This window comes from Patagioenas fasciata, chromosome 1, assembly GCF_037038585.1.
Source record: "Patagioenas fasciata isolate bPatFas1 chromosome 1, bPatFas1.hap1, whole genome shotgun sequence".
NCBI lineage: Eukaryota > Metazoa > Chordata > Aves > Columbiformes > Columbidae > Patagioenas > Patagioenas fasciata.
Genome location: NC_092520.1, coordinates 99,963,104 through 99,983,228, shown reverse-complemented (window position 1 = coordinate 99,983,228; position 20,125 = coordinate 99,963,104). Strand labels below are relative to the sequence as shown.

The 20,125-nt window shown below is 51.5% G+C and overlaps 1 protein-coding gene and 1 long non-coding RNA gene across 8 annotated transcripts in view; one reads left to right on the top strand and one right to left on the bottom strand.

The window, feature by feature from the left end:
- The window catches only part of BCOR (BCL6 corepressor), an 82,169-nt gene that overhangs the window by 27,181 nt on the left and 34,863 nt on the right, over positions 1-20,125 (bottom strand). For 5 of the 7 annotated variants that reach the window (XM_065860061.2, XM_065860069.2, XM_065860053.2 and 2 more), the window contains exons 2-6: positions 12,249-12,378; positions 10,682-10,760; positions 6,947-9,775; positions 6,197-6,250; positions 5,547-5,730 (exon numbers count right to left, since the gene is read on the bottom strand). In XM_065860061.2, coding sequence (XP_065716133.1) covers positions 5,547-5,730; positions 6,197-6,250; positions 6,947-9,775; positions 10,682-10,760; positions 12,249-12,334 — 3,232 coding nt within the window. In that variant the 5' untranslated portion in view covers positions 12,335-12,378. Of the gene's footprint in view, positions 1-5,546; positions 5,731-6,196; positions 6,251-6,946; positions 9,776-10,681; positions 10,761-12,248; positions 12,379-15,356; positions 15,472-20,125 lie in introns of those variants that run through there. The other 2 variants (XM_065860088.2, XM_065860092.2) reach the window with 2 other exon arrangements.
- LOC139828555 (uncharacterized) lies at positions 17,877-19,381 on the top strand. The gene is made up of 2 exons (XR_011740298.1): positions 17,877-18,286; positions 19,183-19,381. It is a non-coding gene; the product is annotated as an uncharacterized lncRNA (long non-coding RNA).

The window sequence follows — 20,125 nt, the reverse complement described above, 5'->3', positions numbered from 1 at the left end:
CAGTAAACTAATTCCAGCCTGCCACCACCGAAAGCGACCGGCCGCAGATTAATTCTGTCTCTATCTACAAGAGAACTTGGCACAGGGATGCTGAGCGCCGCTCGCTCAGATCATCTGCACTGAAAAATAAAAAGGAGGGGAGAGACATTTGCTGTAACCTCGCTAACAGCTCATCACCATCAGCGTTTCTCTGGGGATCCACGTGCCAAGGAGAACAGCACATAGCTTATCCAAAAAGTTTATCCAAAAATCCCTCACTGCCAACAGCTCTGTGACACCTTTGCCTCCGCTCTCCGGTCACATCCGAGAGGGATCCTCAGGCGACCAGAGCTACGTATCCTTGGCCGCCGAGCCAGAAATCCCTCTCAAGGGCTGCCTGCTGCACACACGTCTCTGAAATCCGTCCCGCTAGATGCGGTTAAGACCATTAGAGGAGCGACATCTCCGCACGTTAATCCGGGTTGTGTAATAATCCTGCATCGACACGGGAGGACAGCGCCGGCAAAGCCGGGCAGCCACGTCCTCGCCTATCTGCTCTGCTACCGACGCTCTCCGCCTCTTCACCGCAAAAGAACAAAGGTCAGTCGCCGTTCGGGACACAAGCTCTCTACACAGTTTGCACGGACACATCGCACGCCCAGAGCTTTTTCCCCTTGGCACAGTGGTAACTGACTCGCAGCGCACAAGCTCTATTAATATTTTACCACCAGATTTCACTTGTCCTCAAACTGTTTTGCAAGCAACCTGGATCAGACACAATGTCTCCCCAAATTAAGATATAAATGTCAACATGAGGCACAGCAACATAAGCATTATCGTGCACACCCAACAAGGACAAGGAGAATTGATTTGCTTTTGTTCCCCCCTCCACCATGTATCTACGACATCCTTTCCTCCACCCGAGGAAGAAAACAATACTTGGAGTTTTTGTATCATCATTATTCAAATAGTGACGAGGCAGCCAGAAACACAGGATAAATGCTGAGTTCTCATAGCAACACACCTCTATGAGTAAGGAGATTAAACTCCTAGACGTGTTCCTTCCTCAAGCCTCCAGCATTTGCTGGTCTCACATCAGCTGTGAGAACCAGCACCAACAACCCAAACCATTTCTCACTGTCCTACCCAACTAGAAACAAGGAAGAATTAAGAAGATGCTTCTTCCCATATGGTTTCTGTCTGAAGTAGTATCTCCTTAGTGCATGGGTTACAATCTCACAAGAAACAGTTACACGTATGCACAAACATGCTGCCCCAAAAAAACTTTCCTTCATTTTTCCATCTTCCTGTTGCTGTCAGCTGCTTGAGAGCAGGTCCTCCCATACGATGCAAACAAGGAAACACATCTGAGTGTTTAAGCTGCAATTCTTTTGTTCAAATAACATGGCAGCTAAAAACAGCCTTTCCTCTTCCCTGGAGCAACCTCTCACTGTGCTCACTTATGCAAGTCACCCTTTACTCATCCGAGGACAGTAATGACTATCCAAATGCTAAAACCCAGTATTCAGCGTAGAGATCACAACAAGATATGCCGTAAGTCACCTTCAGCATCCAATTCTGAGTATCCTACGGGGCAGAGGGAACCCAGCTGATTCCATTTTTCCCTCCAACTACCCCTCCTTGGGAGCCTTCCACATTTGTTTCCTTCTGCCCAAGCCCACTGTGCTGCACAGACAAGCAACCGCCATTCTCCAGGCACAGACTTTTGTTTTTTTCTTTCTTTTTTTCTTTTTGCACTATGTCCCACCACAGGAAGGTAATAACTGACCAGGGCAAAGGACATGTTTACTGTCTCCATCTTTAATTTGTTCAGGTACACAGACAGCCCAGTGAGAAAAGCAGCAGATGACCATGTAAAGAAACACTGGCACCTCACTCCAAGGCTGAACATCAGCTCTCAAGTCTCCAGCACATTACACCATATACTTTCACACATAGAAACCACTTCAACTTTTTCCCCATGACCTCATGCCTTAAGATCACATTTTTAACACATGAGGTTTTATTTTTCCCAGCTAAGGTTTAAACGGGCAGTCTCTTCCTCCTATAAAATTAGATAAACAGGTAACTATGTTCCTCAAACAAGAAATTCACAGCTTGTAGAATTTATTCAATCTTTCACACCTGAGTATGACTTTTCAATACCGCTAGAAGAGCTTTGTTACAAACCGACATGCGATCATCACATGTCTGTATTGATGCTCGTGTCCCTGCCAATAGCTCAAATCACCTGATCTCTGAACAATCCTATGACTCATGACATATGCATCCCATAATTTATCATGTTTGTGCTATGGAAATGCACCGGAGCAGCATCGCCTCAGCAACATTTACAAGTCACCTTGGCAACAAAGCAGCTTCGTGGCTGCTCTCAGAACACCCGGCAAAACCTAAACAAGATGGGAGAGAATTAAAGCACTTCTACTTTACTCCTTAGCTTTAACTGCTCATTAATTAGCTAACGCAGCTATCTCCCTTAAATCAGGCCTTAAAATTAATTAATTAATTAATTGCATTAAATTTAAAAAAAAACACAAAACACAAAACACCATCACCACCTTTTTTTCCCTTCTCCAGAAGGCACGATGAAGCTTAAGAAGGTTCTCAGTATGGGAAAGCCATACATGAGCAAGTCAGAGGAAAAGTTCAAGGAATCTGATATTTTGTCTTCATTTGCTTAAAATAAAGTCCATACACATGCTATAAAAGTAGGAAAATGAGCAAGTCCAAGGGCAAGCTAAAAAAAGCGAGTTTCCATCCCATCCCTCTGTAAGCATCACCTGCCTGTGTGATTTAGCCTTTTGTTTTTGCTGCTGTCATCACACTGGTAGATTTAGAGGATTCAGGGGGGCGAGCAGCTGCTGCGGCCCCGATCAGCTCCTGCACCCCCCGCAGGCAGAGCTGTAGCTGCACCGAGGCGGTGGCGGAGGAGCCTTGCAAGCCAGATCCGTGCCACAATCACGGTTTCGCTTGTGGTTTTCCTCTTCCCCGCTGACACCGAGCAGGTGAAGCACTCACAGCAGGGGTCATGCCTAACAGCTCACCAGTTTTGCTCCTAAATTCCCTGCTCACACGCTTAAAAGCAAACTGCTTTGCTTGTAGTCAGGGCTGGAGGAATGCTACATAAAACGAGGTGAAGCATCTTTTCAGCAGCAAGATCTCTTGCAGGAGGCAGAAAGGAAAACAGAAGAGGTTGCAACCCAGCAGCTTAGTTCCCGTTCGAGAGTTTTACAGCCGAACGCACCAACAGCGTGGCTAGAAATTGCGGGGAAAGGGAAGGCAAAAGATAAGTAGCCCCAGCTCTCACTGGTGAAAAACAAAGGGGAAGAGCAGTCAAAGCACATTGCCCCTTTGTCAGTTGTTCAGCGAGAGATGCATGAAGACCACTGGCAGCTCAAAGCCCCGCCAGAGCCCAAGCCACTACACCAGAAGCATTCAAGAAGCGTAAAACTTGGTTTCTTGATTTATCAGCTGCTAGCCCGAGGGGCAGGAGGTGAACCACCACGATAAAAAACTTTTACTGAGATCTGAATCTGTACGAGTAAGTATTTGCTGTTGTACAGGCAGGCATACAGGAGAGGAGCTCCCTCAGCAGAACGGATCTGCGCTTTTAGGAGTTTAGACATTCAGCCAAACTCTGAAATAGCCTGTCAAATCAGAGCTAATTAGAACAGGAGAGGAACAAACTAATATAAGACGGAACATACTTTCCCTGCTTCCAACAGTTATTTAATAGCCTCCAAGACATTTTAACCAGCAGATTCAAGTGCCAGAGACCTCACTAAATGATGAATTTAAGGACACACCATATCATCAGCCTTTTGCAAGGATGGGAGGGTGGATGTTTCACCAAACAAGGATGCTCGCATGCTCTTCCTCCCCGTAGTGATCCCCCCCAGCAGCATTCCCCCACCTCAAAGTAGGCTCTGCCTCCCTCCCCTGCGCCCATCCCTGACCCCACAGACCACCATCCCCCTCTTACCCCAGACCCATCTTGTCCTGCTGCCAGAACAAGCTGCGAGGACCCTGCTGCTGTTCTTTACACTTTCCAGCACACCCGGGGTGGGATTTAACAGAGGGCATCATCAGGGCACCCCGAGCCCTCTGAGGAGCAAGGGGGGCTGTAAAGGGGAGAGCTGGGGCAGTAGCCTGCCGAGCTTTCGCCCTTAGCAGGGGGACTGAAAGGCAGCAGTGCCTTTCTCCCTGAAGCCACCTCAATGCAGGCTGGAGAAGGGAAAGCCTCACTCATCTTCCAGGGGCTCAGTCTGCTTCTCCCCACTCCGGCACACTCTCCACTTCCACAATTAAAACTTTCCTTTGCTATTTTGCCAGGCCGATTTTTGTTGAGGCTGCTGTTGCAGTGACAGCAATAACACAGTAACTTGATTTAGGTGAGGAACCGAGCAAGTACGATTGACCAGCATGCTCTCTGCCAAAAGCATTAACCAAAGACCAGAACAATAATTCAAAGTTATTAAATTGCCTGAATGAAATTTTCTACTAGCCCTATTCATGAATCTCAACCTACAGAAGAGCACACTTAACCATCAAGTTACACAGTGCACACGCACACACACACAATGCAGTCTGCAGTCTGTTTCCTCTTGTTTTGCAATACTTTGGGTACGTATTTTTTTTGAGTTGTTAAAAACAAAGTAGCGGCAGGAAGAACTGATTCATTCCTTAATTATATAGGTAAAATTTAAAAAAAATCGGGAAAATGGACCAAAGCCAGATGCTTACCACGAGTTTAAAACAAAACAAAACAAACTTGCATACAGTCAAAAATCATAACTGATACAATTTTTTCTAAGTTTGTCTTGCTTTCAGGACAGTGCTGCTAGCACACACTTTCCACAGTCCTCCTATACCTTGCAGCAGCCTAGAGGGAGTAGCCAGCCCCGCTGGCCCCAAGGGGAATTTTGTATCCTTCCGCCTGCCGGCAAGGACCTGTGCCAGCCAGCCACACAAACCAATGCTCCCCGGCCACTGCAGCACAAAGTCACCCAGGCAAACTCATTTCTCATAGTTTGGAGTTTTATATCCAGCCTTTACAGCTAAGCCAGCCTGGCAGATGATGCCCTTTCCTGCTCCCCATCACCCTCCTGTCCTCCATCCCTGCTTTGCCTGGAAGCTGTGCTATTGGCATTTCCCAGCGCTACAGCACCCTCAGGAAACTGCACTCCTTGTTGCCTCTCACTCTTCCCCCGTCTCCTGCTTTTGAAACAGAACCTTAGACCTTTGCTTTCACTGGTTGATGTGGTATTTCATCAATTAAACAGACGATCTCTTTAGGACAGTAACTTTGGTGACAGTTAACTATCTCCTGAAAATCGAGTACAACCGTAACTGGTAACTTCCAGACTCCAAACCAAGCACGGAGAGCACCAGCCATGGTAGCTCCATAGCCGCAGGGGCCAAGGTCAGTGACTTTAACCAGCATCACCACGAGAACACAAAGATTACACTGCCTGCACAGCTTTGCTGCAAGCTGCCGCGGCACAGAGACACGTACACACTTCAGAAAGCCATCTAAATTCGCTTACATCTGTCATTGTCATTTTGGTCGGCAATGGCATCTTCCAGAGCGACAGACTTTGGCTTCTTTTCACCGTTTCCTTTCAAGTTTTCCCAGTCTGCCTGGCTGAATCTGCAGACCTCTGAGTCTTTGGTAGCTGTTTGGCCTTCTCTCTCTTTCATCTCCAACTCTGAGAAGCGCATCATTGCACGCTAGAAAGAGAATTGATATGAAAAAAAAAAGTCTTGCAATAAAAGCTACTTCATTTACCTTACCTTATATGAAAGCATTTCCAAAGGAAAATCAGCTCAAAACCAAAGTTTCAGATAGACAGCTAGGGTAGGAGTTTAATACACCTGACTTGCAAAACAGTGTTCTAGCATCTATATGCAAATAGCCACACAATTCTTTCATATATAAGCATATACATGTAAGATATGTATATAAATGTATGTTGTATATAAAACAAAAACATTCCATTTTGGAGGTAAAAAGAGACAAAAACAAAAAGGGGGAAAAAACGAAAAAACAAAAAAACCCCACAAAAAACAAACAACACAAAACCATACAATGAATAAAGACGACCATGGCCCACAAACTTCCCTTTGTGTATTTGGAAATGAAATTTAACTCAAAGGTTTATGTAAGAGTCTAGTAATAAAAATTTGAAGAACTGACCTCACAGTAAGCAGCAGGTAGACATAAAATACTGTCCTCTTGTAATCCTTCCATCTATGTAATTAAAATGGGCACTCAATGGATCATTTAGATAATTTCATCCATTTTTATAAGCATAAACCAATTCTTTTCTTAACAATGCAAAACAATTTGGCTTAACTCATCCCTTCATTAAAAGTAAAATACCTTAAGGATATTTCAATACAATATCTGTCTGTCATCCCTCAGCATCAACCTCAATACCGCTCCTACTCTTTTCTACGTGTTCGCTTAGCACAAACGTTGCCTGAGACCCGCTAACGCATGGCTGCGACTCCTCTCCATCAAACTGCACATTTGGTATATTAATCGCCACTTCTGCGTGCGCTTTGCTCGCTGGCACTGCAGGTCAGCTGAGAAATCACAGCCATCACTAGTGCCAAGGTAACATGCATGCCTGTCCGACTCCCCTCTGAAACTGCACAAACATTTCACACTTAGATTAACATTCTTATCAGATCTTACTAAAAGCCCTTTAAAGTTTACTAGCATGTACACATGTAAAAACCATACATACTATTCTTTACATCACTTCGCTTTCAGTAACAAACTTACTTTGCTATTTAAAACCACTTCTGGTGAGTACACCCTAACAAAAAAATTTGATTTCCCCACCTGCGCTGCTTCTCTCAACTTTTTAAACTTGACTGCGACTTTCAACAGAGAAATAACAACAAAAAGCGCGGCGGTCGTTGGACCGCGCGGACTCACCTGCAACGCCCGCTGCTCCCGGCTGAGCTGGCTGGAGTCTGCATACAGTTCGGTCGTCACACACTTGAACCGGTCACCTACGTAACCAGCAGAGTTTGCAATCCTCTTGGCCAACTTAGACGGCTTGGGTTTCAATACTTTGCCATCAGCAGATTCCACATCCTCAGCTCCGTCTTTGGTATAGGTCTGGTTGGCGTCGATGCTCGGCGGCGCGGTCCCCATGCAGAATGGCTTTGCGTCCTCCTGCACCTTGCCAAAAGCCAGAGCCGGAGCATCACTCTCGTGAGCGCTTTCCAAGAAAGCGGGCGAAGGTTGGACCGCCACTCTCTCTTTAGGCTGGCTCACAGATAAATCTTCTTTCCTTAAGCCAAACACTGATGAACTCTGGGCTTGCTTGAAATTATAGGTTTCATGAAGATCATTATTTCTTCCGAACTCCTCTCTCATTACAATAAAATCCCTGTGCTGCGACGCCTGCTCTATCTTGTGCTTTGTAGGGTCATTAGCCTGATTACTGCTTTCCGTAGCAAAGCCAGCTTTCGTTATGTTTGCTTCACTTTTAGCCTCTTGCTCGTCTCGCAGAAGATCTGGGAAGAGGTGTTTGTCACTTTTGGCCGAGTTTTTACCGTGCCCGGAGCTCTGGTGCAATTTCATGCTCTTGTCGCCGGGTACTTCAAAATGCATCTTCCCGCTGCTTTCCAGGAGCTCTGGAAACCTGCCTCGCAGAGCCGGGTCCTCGTACCGGACCCTCTCGTGAGACCGCGACCTTCTTTCTGCCTTCTCCTCCTTATTGATCTCCAAAGCCGAATGCTGAAGGAGCATGGGGTGCACCATGCCCACCCCCAGCGCGTCCTGGTAGGTTAGGAACTCCCCCCGCCCCGCTGGCAGGCTGTAGGGGAGGCCAGGTTTGGGCGCCAGCTGACCCGGGTAGAGGCTCCCGTTGGGCAGCAAGACCGGGTGAGGATACACGTGTCCTTTCCCGTGGAGGGAGAGAGGGCTGATGGCTATCCCCTCCGGCACCGGGTACGGGAGGTAACTCCTGGGGTAGGGCAGAGGCGGGGAGCGAAATGCCTCGTTGGGTGGCAAGAAGATGGGGCCAGATGCCAGGGCGGTCTCGCTCGCCTTGAAGTTGGCTTCCTGGCTGCAGGATTTGGCCACCTTATTGCTGTGTTTCGCAGGGGTGGCGACAGGCTGCCCGACGTGCTGTATGACCGAGGCGGTGCTCTCCGCAGAGCTCCTGGCCGTCTTGGCGCAATCCACGTTGGCGTTGGGAGCCGGCGACGCCGATGCTGGTCGCCCTCCTGCCGACACTGTTCCGGAAACACTCCCGACAACCGTTTCCGTGCCACCCATTCTGGGGCAGGAGGAGCTCCGTTGCTGCGGAATCACCCAGTCCAGCGCCTTGTTTTTCAGCTGGACACTCTTGCCGCTCTCCTCACCAGGGCTGGGACCAGGAACGATCCAGGAGGAGGGCGCTGTGCTGATAATTTCAGGCCTGTATATGGGGCACCCATTCCCGGGAGAAATGGTTTCTTTCTGAACGATGTCGCTGCCGGACAAGTGCGTCCCCCCTCCCGCCCTGCCGTGCACCAGCACCGTCGGTGTCATTTTCTTGCTGTGGTCTGACTTGCTGGCGGTTTCTGCATCAACGACTTTTGCCGACAAGTCCAGCGGTTTGTCAGTGACATCTTTGGTCGGGGTCTGTTTTTCCAGGAGCGGGGGAGACCTGCCATCTTTCCGGTCGTGGCCAACTTTCCGCGTGTGGGGGGTGGCTGGCTGAGGTGCCTCCCCAGCATCGCTGCCTTTGGGAAGCTTCCCGTTGGGGAGACGGGAGGGTGGAAATTCGCCGCCAACGTTCACGTAGGGCTTTGGGAGGGTAACAGCAGAGGAGGGAGAGGTGGTGATCCTGGGGAAGTGTTTGTGGAAATCAGCATAGGAGTCCCCTACCTGGGAGGGCAGGGGGAGGCGGGGGGACGGCCGAGGCGAGTGTGGCAACAGGAGCGCAGGGTCCGTTGGCATGTTGGTGGGGGCTGGCTTGGCAGCGGGGACCCGAGGCTGCTTGCTGCTCTGGATGTGTGGGTAAGCATGTGCATCGACAGGGGTGCCGGGACTGACTCCCATCTTCCACGGCAAGCTCTTATCCGGACAGTGCACCAAAGGTGGGATCGCTGGTGAAGCCGAAGCAGTCGAGAGCCTCATGGGCGATGCCAGCGACGAAGGGATGTGGGGGCCAACATAGTGGGAGGGAGGCAGGTATAAAAAACGTTCACCGTTTGTACATACGGGTGAGTAAGCCAGGTGCTGCGGTAAGCTGTAGGTGGACTGCTGAGGTAGCAATGCCTTGTACATGTTCAATGAATACTTATTTGGTGAGTCAAGGAAAGGATATATGGTGGGTGTCGCACCCTCCATATAGGGGTTTACCCAGGGGAGCCTTAGGTAACTAGCACCATTGACAGCAAGAGGACTCTGCTTGTCACCCGCAGCTCGGTCCAAACCCAGCGTCTCTCCCGTCGGAACAGAGTTTTTTTGTATTCCAGGTGGTGTTTTGTATATACCACTGAAGCCATTGGGGGCTTTTCCAGAAACAGCCGCGTTTTCTACCACTTCAGGGGGATTAGACTTAAACTGTATCTCTGGATTTCTTTCAGGAGTAAATCCAAGCCCAGGTATTGAACTCGTAGCATCCCGTGATTTTTCCGAGCCGAGTCCGCACAAGCTGGAATAGACAATGCTACTGGGGACTCTGAGTCCTTCTCTCATGAGTCCAGACCTGTCCATACTCAGGGCTGCGAGACTGTCAATGCGATGTGCTGTAGTCGCATCCACCTTTACAGAACAAGAAGTATGTTACTTTCACATTTCGCTACAACGACTACCACGCAAACTACAGACATGTCAGCATTCAGAAGAAAAACAATGCCAATGCAAACACCTTGTTTGTTGGGAAAACATAGAGGCTGATCACACTGGAGAACGTTAGAATGGGAACCTGCAGAGCAATATGTATCACCACTAACATCAATACAAATCTCTCCACACCCAAAATCCATGGGTTAGAAGCAAAAGCATGAGGACTCATAGTTCAAGCAGCCAGAAGTGGCCTGGAGACAATGCCCAGTGGCATCGCTCCCATGTGGCAACCAGCTCCTCAGCCCCAGGCCCGCCAAAGCAAGAGCACGTGGGCTGGTGGCACGAAGAGCAGGGAGAATACAGAGCCTCTCCTCCTCCTCCAGGACCTCTCTCTCCACCACAGCTCTGCTCCGGGGCTCATCACCACCACAGGATTCACAGGCCCAGGCATCTGAGGATGGAGCACAAAGGAAAGTCCACTGCCAAATTTCTTCCCCACTTGCCGCTCCCCACGTACGCTCACAGAGGGAGAAAACCACCAACTTTGCTGCAGCATTGGTGTAGTCAACACTTAGATGAACTATTATTTAATGTTAGACATGCGGGTGCACTGCAAGACATTATTCATAACAGACCAAAAGTAAAAATACGATGTCATACAACAACAAAACTCAAGGAAGTCAGCATCAAGAGATTAATGAGATAAATAAACAAAGTCCCACTTCACTGTTTCACAGAAACAACTGGTACATGCCTAAGCCCGCCTAGAGATGCAAGAGGAAGTTATTTTAATAATTTCTCCAAATTGATCATGTAATAATGCCTGGGGGTGGGAAGGACAGGCACAGATTCAGCTGCAGCATGAAGCTGTAAACTTCTTACCACACTGTGATTCAGGTGATTTTCTTCCCTCAGCTCCAGTCTGCTTTTCGGTGCATCGCCATCGTTAACGGGAATTTTCCTATTAAGAAATAAAAGCTTACTGAAAACATCCTGTGCATCCCAGATCAGTACAAGATTATATCACCTCCATATTTTGATTCCCCTAGAGAAGACCCACATGCCATATTTATCATTCTGTGTACTAATGCACAGCCCCTACCTTAGAAAGCAAGGACCATTTGAGAACAGGTATAAAGGGTTTTGACAGCAAGAACACACTAAGAACACCTCAGAACAGCCTCTTCCAACACAAATAATTTTTGTCAAAGCCTTGCCCTTTTCTTTTTCCAAGGAGAGAATATCCCATTTTAAACATACTCTGTTCATGTACCATCCATAAACGCTGCTGAAGAGAAAATTAGAACACACACACTAATATCATATGAATGTCAGCTGTCCCATGCTAAAGAAGGAGCTGCACATCTGTGCCATACCAGTGTTGCAGCACTGGGACTTGTTATCACAGAAAGCACTGATAAAGAATATACCTTAGTGCCAAATTTCAAATCCCAGGGATAAAAATTGCTGACGTGCAGCAGAAGCAAAGTTTCGGCATTATCCAAAAGAACCCCCTTCAATCAGAGTGCTTAAAGGCACATCATCACCTTCAAGCAGAAATGCAATTTTAATGTATTTGTTTATTCATTTTTCAAAGATTCATCTTTCTGCAAGTAGCAGGTAAAAATATCATGCCTAAATAACTGAGAGGAAGGCAGAGTGACACGGTTGACCATTTTCCTCCAGTTTATGCTTGCAAATAGGTTTTCCCTGCAAGACCAAAAACTTTTCCCTGCTTCTCAGAGGCTTTTCACACAACAGTGAGAACACAGGCTCAAAGATAAGACAGGAAAACACTAAAACTGCTCAAAATTGGCACAGAGAGCCAGAGGCACACCTGCAGCTTCTGTTCAGTGACATTTTGCTTTTTAAAAAGCTGTGGTTTAAGGGAAGAGGACAATGGCCAGTGCCTGCATCACCCCATTGAAAATTACTACCGACTGTAATTTTAATCATTTAATTAATTACATTCAACAGGAAAAAATGTGGGGAGGAAGAGAAGTTGACCTGTGGGAGACAGAAAAGCCGCTGTTCCTATTTCATAGGACAATCCATTGGTGCGAAAGCAGGGAATGCCAAGTCGCAGGCAGGAGCTCCTCTGCTGTACAGAATCACCGCAAGAACGCGTGCACTATTTGGTTTAATTCCCCTTCACAAATACGAATAATAAATTAATTGTAAAAGCGCATTTAAAGGCTGCTTTGGGGAGTAATCTCTTTAAAGGGCGTCCCCACTTCACTGACCCAGGTTGCCTGTTAAATAGTAAATCAGCGGCTGCTCTACTGCTCTCAGGCACGTCTTATTTCTCCCCCCACCCCTCTCCAAGCCAGGCTGATCTCGATGCAAGGCAGCAGCTACCTACTCTGGCATTAGGGAAGCGAGCGAACTCCGAGACCTCACGCTGCAGAATTACAGTGTGGTTTAACTTGCCAGAAGCTTAAATATTTACCTGTCTTCATTAATTCCACACATGCGGACCCTTTCATTGCTCATCCAGCTATGAACGTTGCCATACAGGGGAGTTGCAGAAAGCATGACGTCTTCTTAAAAATTGACGCTTTTCTTCACAGTTTTATATTCTATTAAAAAAAAAAAAAAAAAAAAAAGTTGAGCAGATTTGTCTAGGAGGAAGTGCAAACATCACGGTGGAGCAGCCAGCCTCCCTCCGGGTAATTAATAATGAATGCAGGATTGGTGCGGGGAGTGAGCTGCCTACGTTAACCGCTAAGGGAGATACCCTGCAATAAAGGAGCAAATTGAGGGCATTTATAGGTCAGAGGAGACGGATCTTTTCCCCAGCACACATCCAGAAAATTAAGAATCATTCCAGGCTATCGACAAATAAAAGTTTCTCCACTGCATCTCATTTGAACAAGACATGACTCAGCCAGCCAAGTATACACCAATCCCCAAACCTTCATCTCACATACACTGAACCAAGGAGGGAGACCCTGTGGGTTGGGGGAACATGCAAAACTACCCACAGGTGCTCACAAAAGCCCTGTATTAGGAACGCACAGGAGCAGGAACAGGAGCAAGAACAGCCACATACTGTGCGTATTTGCTACACTGATTGCTGATAAAGCTTTCACACGAGGACTTAAAACCGAAGAGACGCAGCTACAGAAGGGATCTAAATAAAAAACTCCCCTTTAGCATCTGCACATGACTAACTTGGAGAAAGGGGTTAAAAATAGTAAGTGGGTTGGCGAGCTCCCCACCCCTTGATTTGATTAAGCACCGAGCCCTGGTGGCTTCTGCATCAGGGCTGCTGCTGCTGCTGCTGCTGCTGCGAGCGCTTTCAGTAATTCAATGATGCCTGTTCACTCCAGGGAAAGAAATCATTAGCGGGCTCGCTGGAGAAGTATTAGCAGTCCAAGAGGATCGGCACTGTGTGCAGTCGGAGTGGCAGGTGAAAGGTAACCACATTTTTGCATCCAGTGGTGGATGGGGAAAGGGTTTTCCTCCCCTCTACCTTGCCTAACACCACCTCCACTCGCATTAAATTCTAGTTTGCTGCATGAGCGAAGCGTCAGGACAAGCTGCGTTTTATTAACAGGATTATCGCGGTGCATGATTTATTCCAGTGCAAGATTTTAATTGCTCTTTGGAGGTTGAGTCGTTTCTTTTGACTGAGCTTCAGCCTGCATCCTGCTGCTAAATGCTGGGTTAATAAGTAGGGGGAGCCTTTAATGCACAGGATATCCCTCAGCTCTTCCTCTCTCACAAAAATAGAAGCCTTTAAGCAGGAGGCATGATACTCCTTTTACACACGCACACAAGCCAGTAACGGGCAATTGACCACTGGGAGTTTATGCCTAACGTCTCCCAAAGCACCCATGCTTCCCCAGCAAACTCATTTCCTTTGTCAGGCTACAAAATATGCAAATGATCACTTTGGCATTTAATGGGGAAGAAGCCCAGATCGGGCCTTCAACACAATACTTCACACACGTTCAGAGAGGTTTAAGCACTGAAACGGCAGGAAACCCTTGTTCCCCGACACTTTTTTCTCCCCTCAAAGAGGCCTTTTGTGGAAAACTCCACGTCTGGAACAAATGCATATTAATGAAACAGCGTGTTGACCCTCCTCTCTCCAGAACGGTTAGCTTTCCCTAATGAAGTCCACAAAAAATCGCTGCGAGGAAACAACAATCCGCAGAGAATAGATACCACGCTATCATTCAAAAGGAGTTATTTCGCTGGAAAGACGGTTTCTGGACAGATTTACTGTTTTCCAGATGTGCCGCTCGTAATGTTTTCAATAGAGGCAGCAGCAGCACGGAGAGAGTGATTTAGGGTTCTACATAAGGTTAGTAGCCGCCCCGTGCGCTGCCTCATCCGTGAGGGACGGATGCTGGCTTGGAGGAGATGGGCCTTGGCAGCACACGGCCCCGCTCCCCGCTTTCCTTTGGGGGCACACGAGGCCAATCCAACCTGCTCCTCGTCCCTCCGAGGGGCCGCCTGCACCCGTCTGGTTTCTTCAGTGGAAGTGTATCATTAAGATAAGGTGCAGTGCCCAAATTAGAGCCCGTCAATCCCCTGACATGTGCAGATAGCAAAACACTGAAGTTGCACGGGAGGCCAAGAGCTTGCCCAGCCGCAACGGGTAATCTGGAAGCCCCACGTCCCACCATCATCGCCAGAGCAGGGCAAAGCCTGCCAGGGTGCAGGATGTGGGGAGGCGGTGGGATGCCCCAGGGCCCACTCAAGCGAGTCAGAGCCCATACTTCCAACAGCTGCCAGCTGCCAACTGCCATCCCCTTCCCCAAAAGCTGCCCTTGGGTGCTCACCGCCCCGGAGGCACGTGTGTGTGCAGTTATAATCGCCGCCCTGATGAACTTCTTGTGAACTGTTTAAAAGTGGAGGTCTGCTGAACGAGCAGCGGCGCCACTGCCAGCCATAATTTCATTGCAACAAGCAGCGAGACTTTTAACTCTTCGCACGCCCCTTCCTCCCCTTCTCTCTCTTTCCGCAAGCAGCCACCCGTCGGGGTCAGCGGCTCTCAGGAGACGCCAGCGGCTCGGGCAAACGCCGGCAGCTCCGCAAGCCCTCAGCGCTGCGGGAATAGTGCGGGGGGAGGACCGGGGATGCAGGGGGAGAGAGCACCGTTCCTATTTATGCCCAGCTTCCGCGGGGGCGGGCACAGCCAGCTCCGTTATGCAACCCCGACGACGGGCTGAGCGCCCCAGCGTACAGAGGAAACCGAGGACACGTCTCCCTCTCCCTCCCCGTCACCCGCCGGGCCACCATGCACGCCCCCCCCCACCGCCACTGTCAGCGCGCCCCAGGGCGACGCAGCCCCTCTCCCCTTCCCCAGCCTCCCCCGCTGCGCGGCGCGGCGCGGAGCGGGGCTCGGCCGCCGGAGAGCGCACGGCATTTCCTCCGGGAGGTGTCTGGCCGATAAAGCCATTTGCAGCTAAATATAGACGGTGATGCACGGAGGAGGGAGGGAGGGAGTGGGAGAGGGGGAGAGCGAGACGCGCAACGCACACGCGGTTCCGCAGCGATGCCGCCGTGTGAAACCAGTTGTGAAAAAGCCCCTGCAAGCACTAACCTGCCTCCCGGCGTGGTGCCGAGCGGGGCCCCGGCGAGCCGCGCCGGGAACACTCACTGCCCCGCGCTGCCCGCACCCCGCGCCGCAGAGGCAGGCAGAGACTCACACCGCGCTGTTTTGGGCAGCTGATTAAAAAGGGAAACGTTTGGGTCTCCCTCGCAACGTCAACAGACTTTTGGCAGCCATTGACGCCAGCAGCAGCAAAGTTTTGTTAACACGCTCCTGGCGTGGAAACGAGAAAAACCCGATGCCCGCGGGAAGGCGGGGGGGGAGGGGAAGGAGGAGGAAGACGCCGTTTCTCCGTGTCTCCGGGAGAAAGACAAGGGGAGGGCAGAGCCGCCCAGGCCGAGACAGTCTCCTCTCGCCCCCCGGCCCTGGGGTGCCCGGCAGCGAGCGTGAGAGGTGAAAGTCTCGGCGGGGGGGCTGGGGTGTGGAGTGGCGGAAGCCCGGCGGGGCCGGCGGCTGCAGCGAGCCAGGAAGCGGGGCGGGAGGAGAATTGCAACGGCGCACGAGTTCCCTTTTGGCGCCTTTACTCTTTTCCACCTCCGAGCTCCGCCTGGCAGCCTGCCAGTTTCCACTGCACAAGCCACAGAGCCAGCAACAGCGCAACGCCAGCCGGCGGGGAGGGCTGCACGGGGTGAAAAAAAAAAGTCTGCGAGCGCCTGTGGCAGCGACGGAGCGGCAGGCGCTTCGGCAAACAACCCGGCCTTTCGGAAATTAAAAGCGATGCAATAAATTACCCGGCTCTGAATCCCCCCACCTCCGTCGGCGCCCGGTTCCAGGCCACTGAAAGGATCATTTCTAGATTTGCGAAAATCCCTGCGAGAGGAGTGAAAAGCAATCGGGGACTCGTAGCGATCTCCTTCGATTAGCCCTCTACCTGTTCATCTGGAGCTTGATTTAAAGGGCAGCGTTTGTACGGTATTTATAAGCTTAAATACGGACAGCTGCTTATGAATGTGTTTAGGGACCTCGTTTATCTTGTACCTCCGACTTACATATTTACGAGTTATAAAAATAACGACCTGTGCCACGGGTAGAAAGGAGACTTTAAAGACACTGTATTGCCGCACAGTTTGCAGTGCGCCCTATAAAGCTCTGGCAGCAGCTAGCGATCTAATATTAGACAAGTGTTTAAAGAACAGGGGTGGTTGCAATTTAAAAAAAAAAAAACACGGTGGATTATTTTTTGCAATCTCCAAACGGCATCACCGCTAGTGACACGTTTTGTAAACCAGAGGAGGAAGCTCCAGACTAAGTAGCTGCCGCACGGATCCGCGGATTAGAGAAGAAGTTTGACCTTTACCCGGGACGTGTGGCATTTCATTTAACCATAAAGCTAAGCACAATGCGCCAGCGAGATCGCTAAACCGATTTAAAATACATATTGAGTCATGCACGACAGTAATGCATTTCGGTTTAGGCAGCGCGCAGGCAGCGCAAAGGGGTCGACGTCTATTTTAAGGCTCCTGTCGCAGCCGCCCCCTCCGTCCCCGTCGTCCTCCGTGTCCCGTCCCCCCGCGGCTCCTACACCGTCACGTGTCGGACGGCAACCAGGACTTTCTACCGTGTAAACACGGCGCGACGGAGCCGTCCGAGGACAACCGGGGACGCCGGGCCAGCACCAGCGGCTTCGGGGCATCCTCCCCGCCGCCGGGCACGAACGTCGCGCTGTGCCTTGCTCCGACCCGACGGAGAACCCCCCCCCGCCCCGCTCCTCCGTCCGCAGCGGGGCTCCAGCGGGGCGGCCCCCCCCCGGCACAGGCTGCCCGAGGGAGAGGCGGCCCCGGCCCCCGTGCCCCCCCGCGCCGTCTGTCACGCCTTGGACCCCGCACAGACAGTCGCTGCGCCGTAGCGGCAGCGGCGCTTTCCCCCTCTCCCATATGCTGCGAGGCGAATTACTGCAACGCTCTCAGCGCTGGCGGCAGCCAAAAAGGGAAAAAAAAAAAAAGTTTTCAATTAATGATAAGCCTAGGAACTGGGGAAGGGGGCGGGGGAGGAGGCCTATAAGGGAAAGCTAAAATGGCTGGCGATCCTTCAAATAACCCTGGCCGCCTTACCCCAGAGCCAAACAGCACCGCCTGCCGCGGAGCCCCGGGGGAAGACCCAGACCCCCAGAGACACGCCTCCGTGGGGCAGCCCGAGAGGCCAAGGCTGCCCCGGCGATGCCCATACCTGAAGGTTACGGGACGTTCGCAGGGCAGGAGCCTTCGCTCCCATTCCCACCCCGTGCCCCCCGGTTTAAAGGCATCGAGGACGTGCGACAGCGAGACTGAAAAGGCTCCCCCACACACACCTGGGGGAGGTGAGGAGACTGGTACCCAACTTTGAGGCATCGCTGCGTGAAGGATTTCCCGGGGATTCGCGGGAAACACCGACCCCCTCCGCCGCCCCGGCAGCCCCGCACCGCCGCTACCGGCGCCCGCCCCGGCGCAGGCGATGCCTCCGTTCCCCAGCACAAGCCGCGGCGGCAGGCGGGCAGGCTGCTCTCTGCGGGGGGGCAGGCAGGGGTTTCCTCCCCCACACACCGCGGCGGGCAGCCCGGCAGTTCAGCGTGCCGCCGCTCTGGTCATGCCATGAACAAGGCTGCTGGAGGAGGAGGTGGCGGAGGGAGCCGCAAACCGGCTCCGCTGCAGAAATCCCCGGGCCCCCGCGCAAACGGGGCCCCCGGCGAGAGCCCGGCCTCCCTCCCTCGCCCACCCGCCGCGGCATCTCCCTACCCAGGCCGTCCGCGCCATTTTAGAGAAACACACCCCCACACACAGACACTCGCGCACACACACACGCACGGGAGCAAGGTTTCCGCTGCTGCTGCCAGAGACAACAGGCAGCAGCCGAGCCCGGGCTGGGAAGGAGGAGCAGCGGCAGCAGCGAGAGGGACACGCACACACACCCACGCACCGCGGGCCGGGCAGAAATGTGCATTTCAGGTAATTTAAGGCCGCATTCCCGGCGTGGGGAAGGGAAAGTAGAGCCCAGGCCTGCGCGCCCCCACCCCATTAACCCGCTGCGCACTCGGCATCCCGGGAGCCCTTCATTGTTGCCTTTATTCCGTGTGGCTTTTGCTTTTCAGCAGGGGAATATAAAGAAAAGAGAGAGGGGAGGAAAAGAAAAAAAAAGAAAAATACCACCAAGCCAGCCCCTTCCCCCCCCCCGCCCGTCCCCCATTGTTCGGCCGCGGAAGGCTGGGCGAGCCCAGCGCCACGGGCTCGCCATTCACCGGGCTCCTCTGAGCCCCGCCGTCCCCCTCTCCCCCCGATATCCCCAGAAATTTAAGGGATTGGGGGGGGGGGGGCGACCCAGACACACATTAAATACGAAAGTCCCAGCGCTCCTGCGAGAGAGAGTTGGGCGAAAGGCTGCGCTCACTTCCGCAACGTTATCCTTGCAGAAATACCGAAGCACGGCCCCCGTTTCCTTCCCTCAGCCCCGCCGCACCCCCGAGGGAGGGGGGTGATTAATGGGACATACGCCCTTGGTTTCCCTCCGGCCACCCCGGCGCACCGCTCCCCGGCGCGGAGCCGCCGCGGCACGCCGGGCGGGGGCGGCCCCCCCACGCATCCGTCGGGGACGTTGGGAGATATTGATCACGGACGACTTCATTTTGCATAATTGCGGCTGACAGGGCCTGTGGTTCCCTCATTTACGGAGCAACAGCTTCTAGGGGGCTGATGGATGGGGAGCGGCTCCGTCCGCTCCCCCCAACTCACCCTCCCCCCGCGGCATCCCCGCCGGGAGACGGCGGCTCCGCGCTTCATGCAGCAAATCGCCAGCGCACAACACCTAAATATCAAACTTAGGTGTCTCCGTCTCTCGTTTTCCCTAGCGCGGCCGGCCTGCAAACCTCCCGCTCCCCGCAGGGCTTTGTCTGCACAGCCGCGGCGGGGCGGGCTCCAGCCCCCGGTGCATGGAGACCTTCGGCGGTCGCATCTAAGAAAAAGTGCTTGGGAACTTGGGGCTTTCTCCTCCCTTTCCCCCCTAACAACAAATAAACAGCTCGGTTTCTGTTAAACAATGCATAAAAATTAGCCTCTCCCCAAAGTTTATGTTGCGTTTACGGCGCTAACGTTTCTCCTTGATGGGAAAGGCTTTCCTGAGCAGTTCTGGAAAACACTGGCGAGCCTTCGGTTCCGAAAGCGGCATTACAAGTGTCTCGGAAAACGCCTCCGTAACTCTGTGTCCCAGCATCACATCACCTTCTCCAAACCTTTAGAAGAAACGCACGTTCAGGGCGGGCACAGTCAGCGCTGCGCACCACCCGTTTCACCGTCCGGGAAAAAGTGGGGGGGAAAAAAAAAACCACAACACACCAAGGCTCGGCTTTTTTGTGGAAAATTTTTAAAAAAGGGGGGGCGAGGGGAATAAAGTTGCCGGTGGCGGTGATTCCCAGCCAGAGAGGAGAACAGCGCTGAGGCCGCCGTCGGCCCTGCCTTCCCATCCCGGCGCTCCGCACCGAAACAAAGCAGCGAATCAACTGCCGTGCAGATGGGCGGCTATGAATTTTTTTGCTGCTTAGAGCTTTAATTACTCGTTCTTGATCCGTGGGACTACGACACGACACCGCCAAGGTTAAAATGCCCTGAACAGCTCTGAGCAGATGTGAACGAGTTGGCAGACGCGCAAATGAGGTCTGCCTCTAAGCATGATAACAAGTGACTAATACATTGCATATCGCTGAAAGAAAATTATTTTTCTCTAATTTGCATTAGCTTTTTTCTTTCTTTTTTTTTTTTTTTTTTTTTTTACACCAGCGACATTCTCTCCTCAGA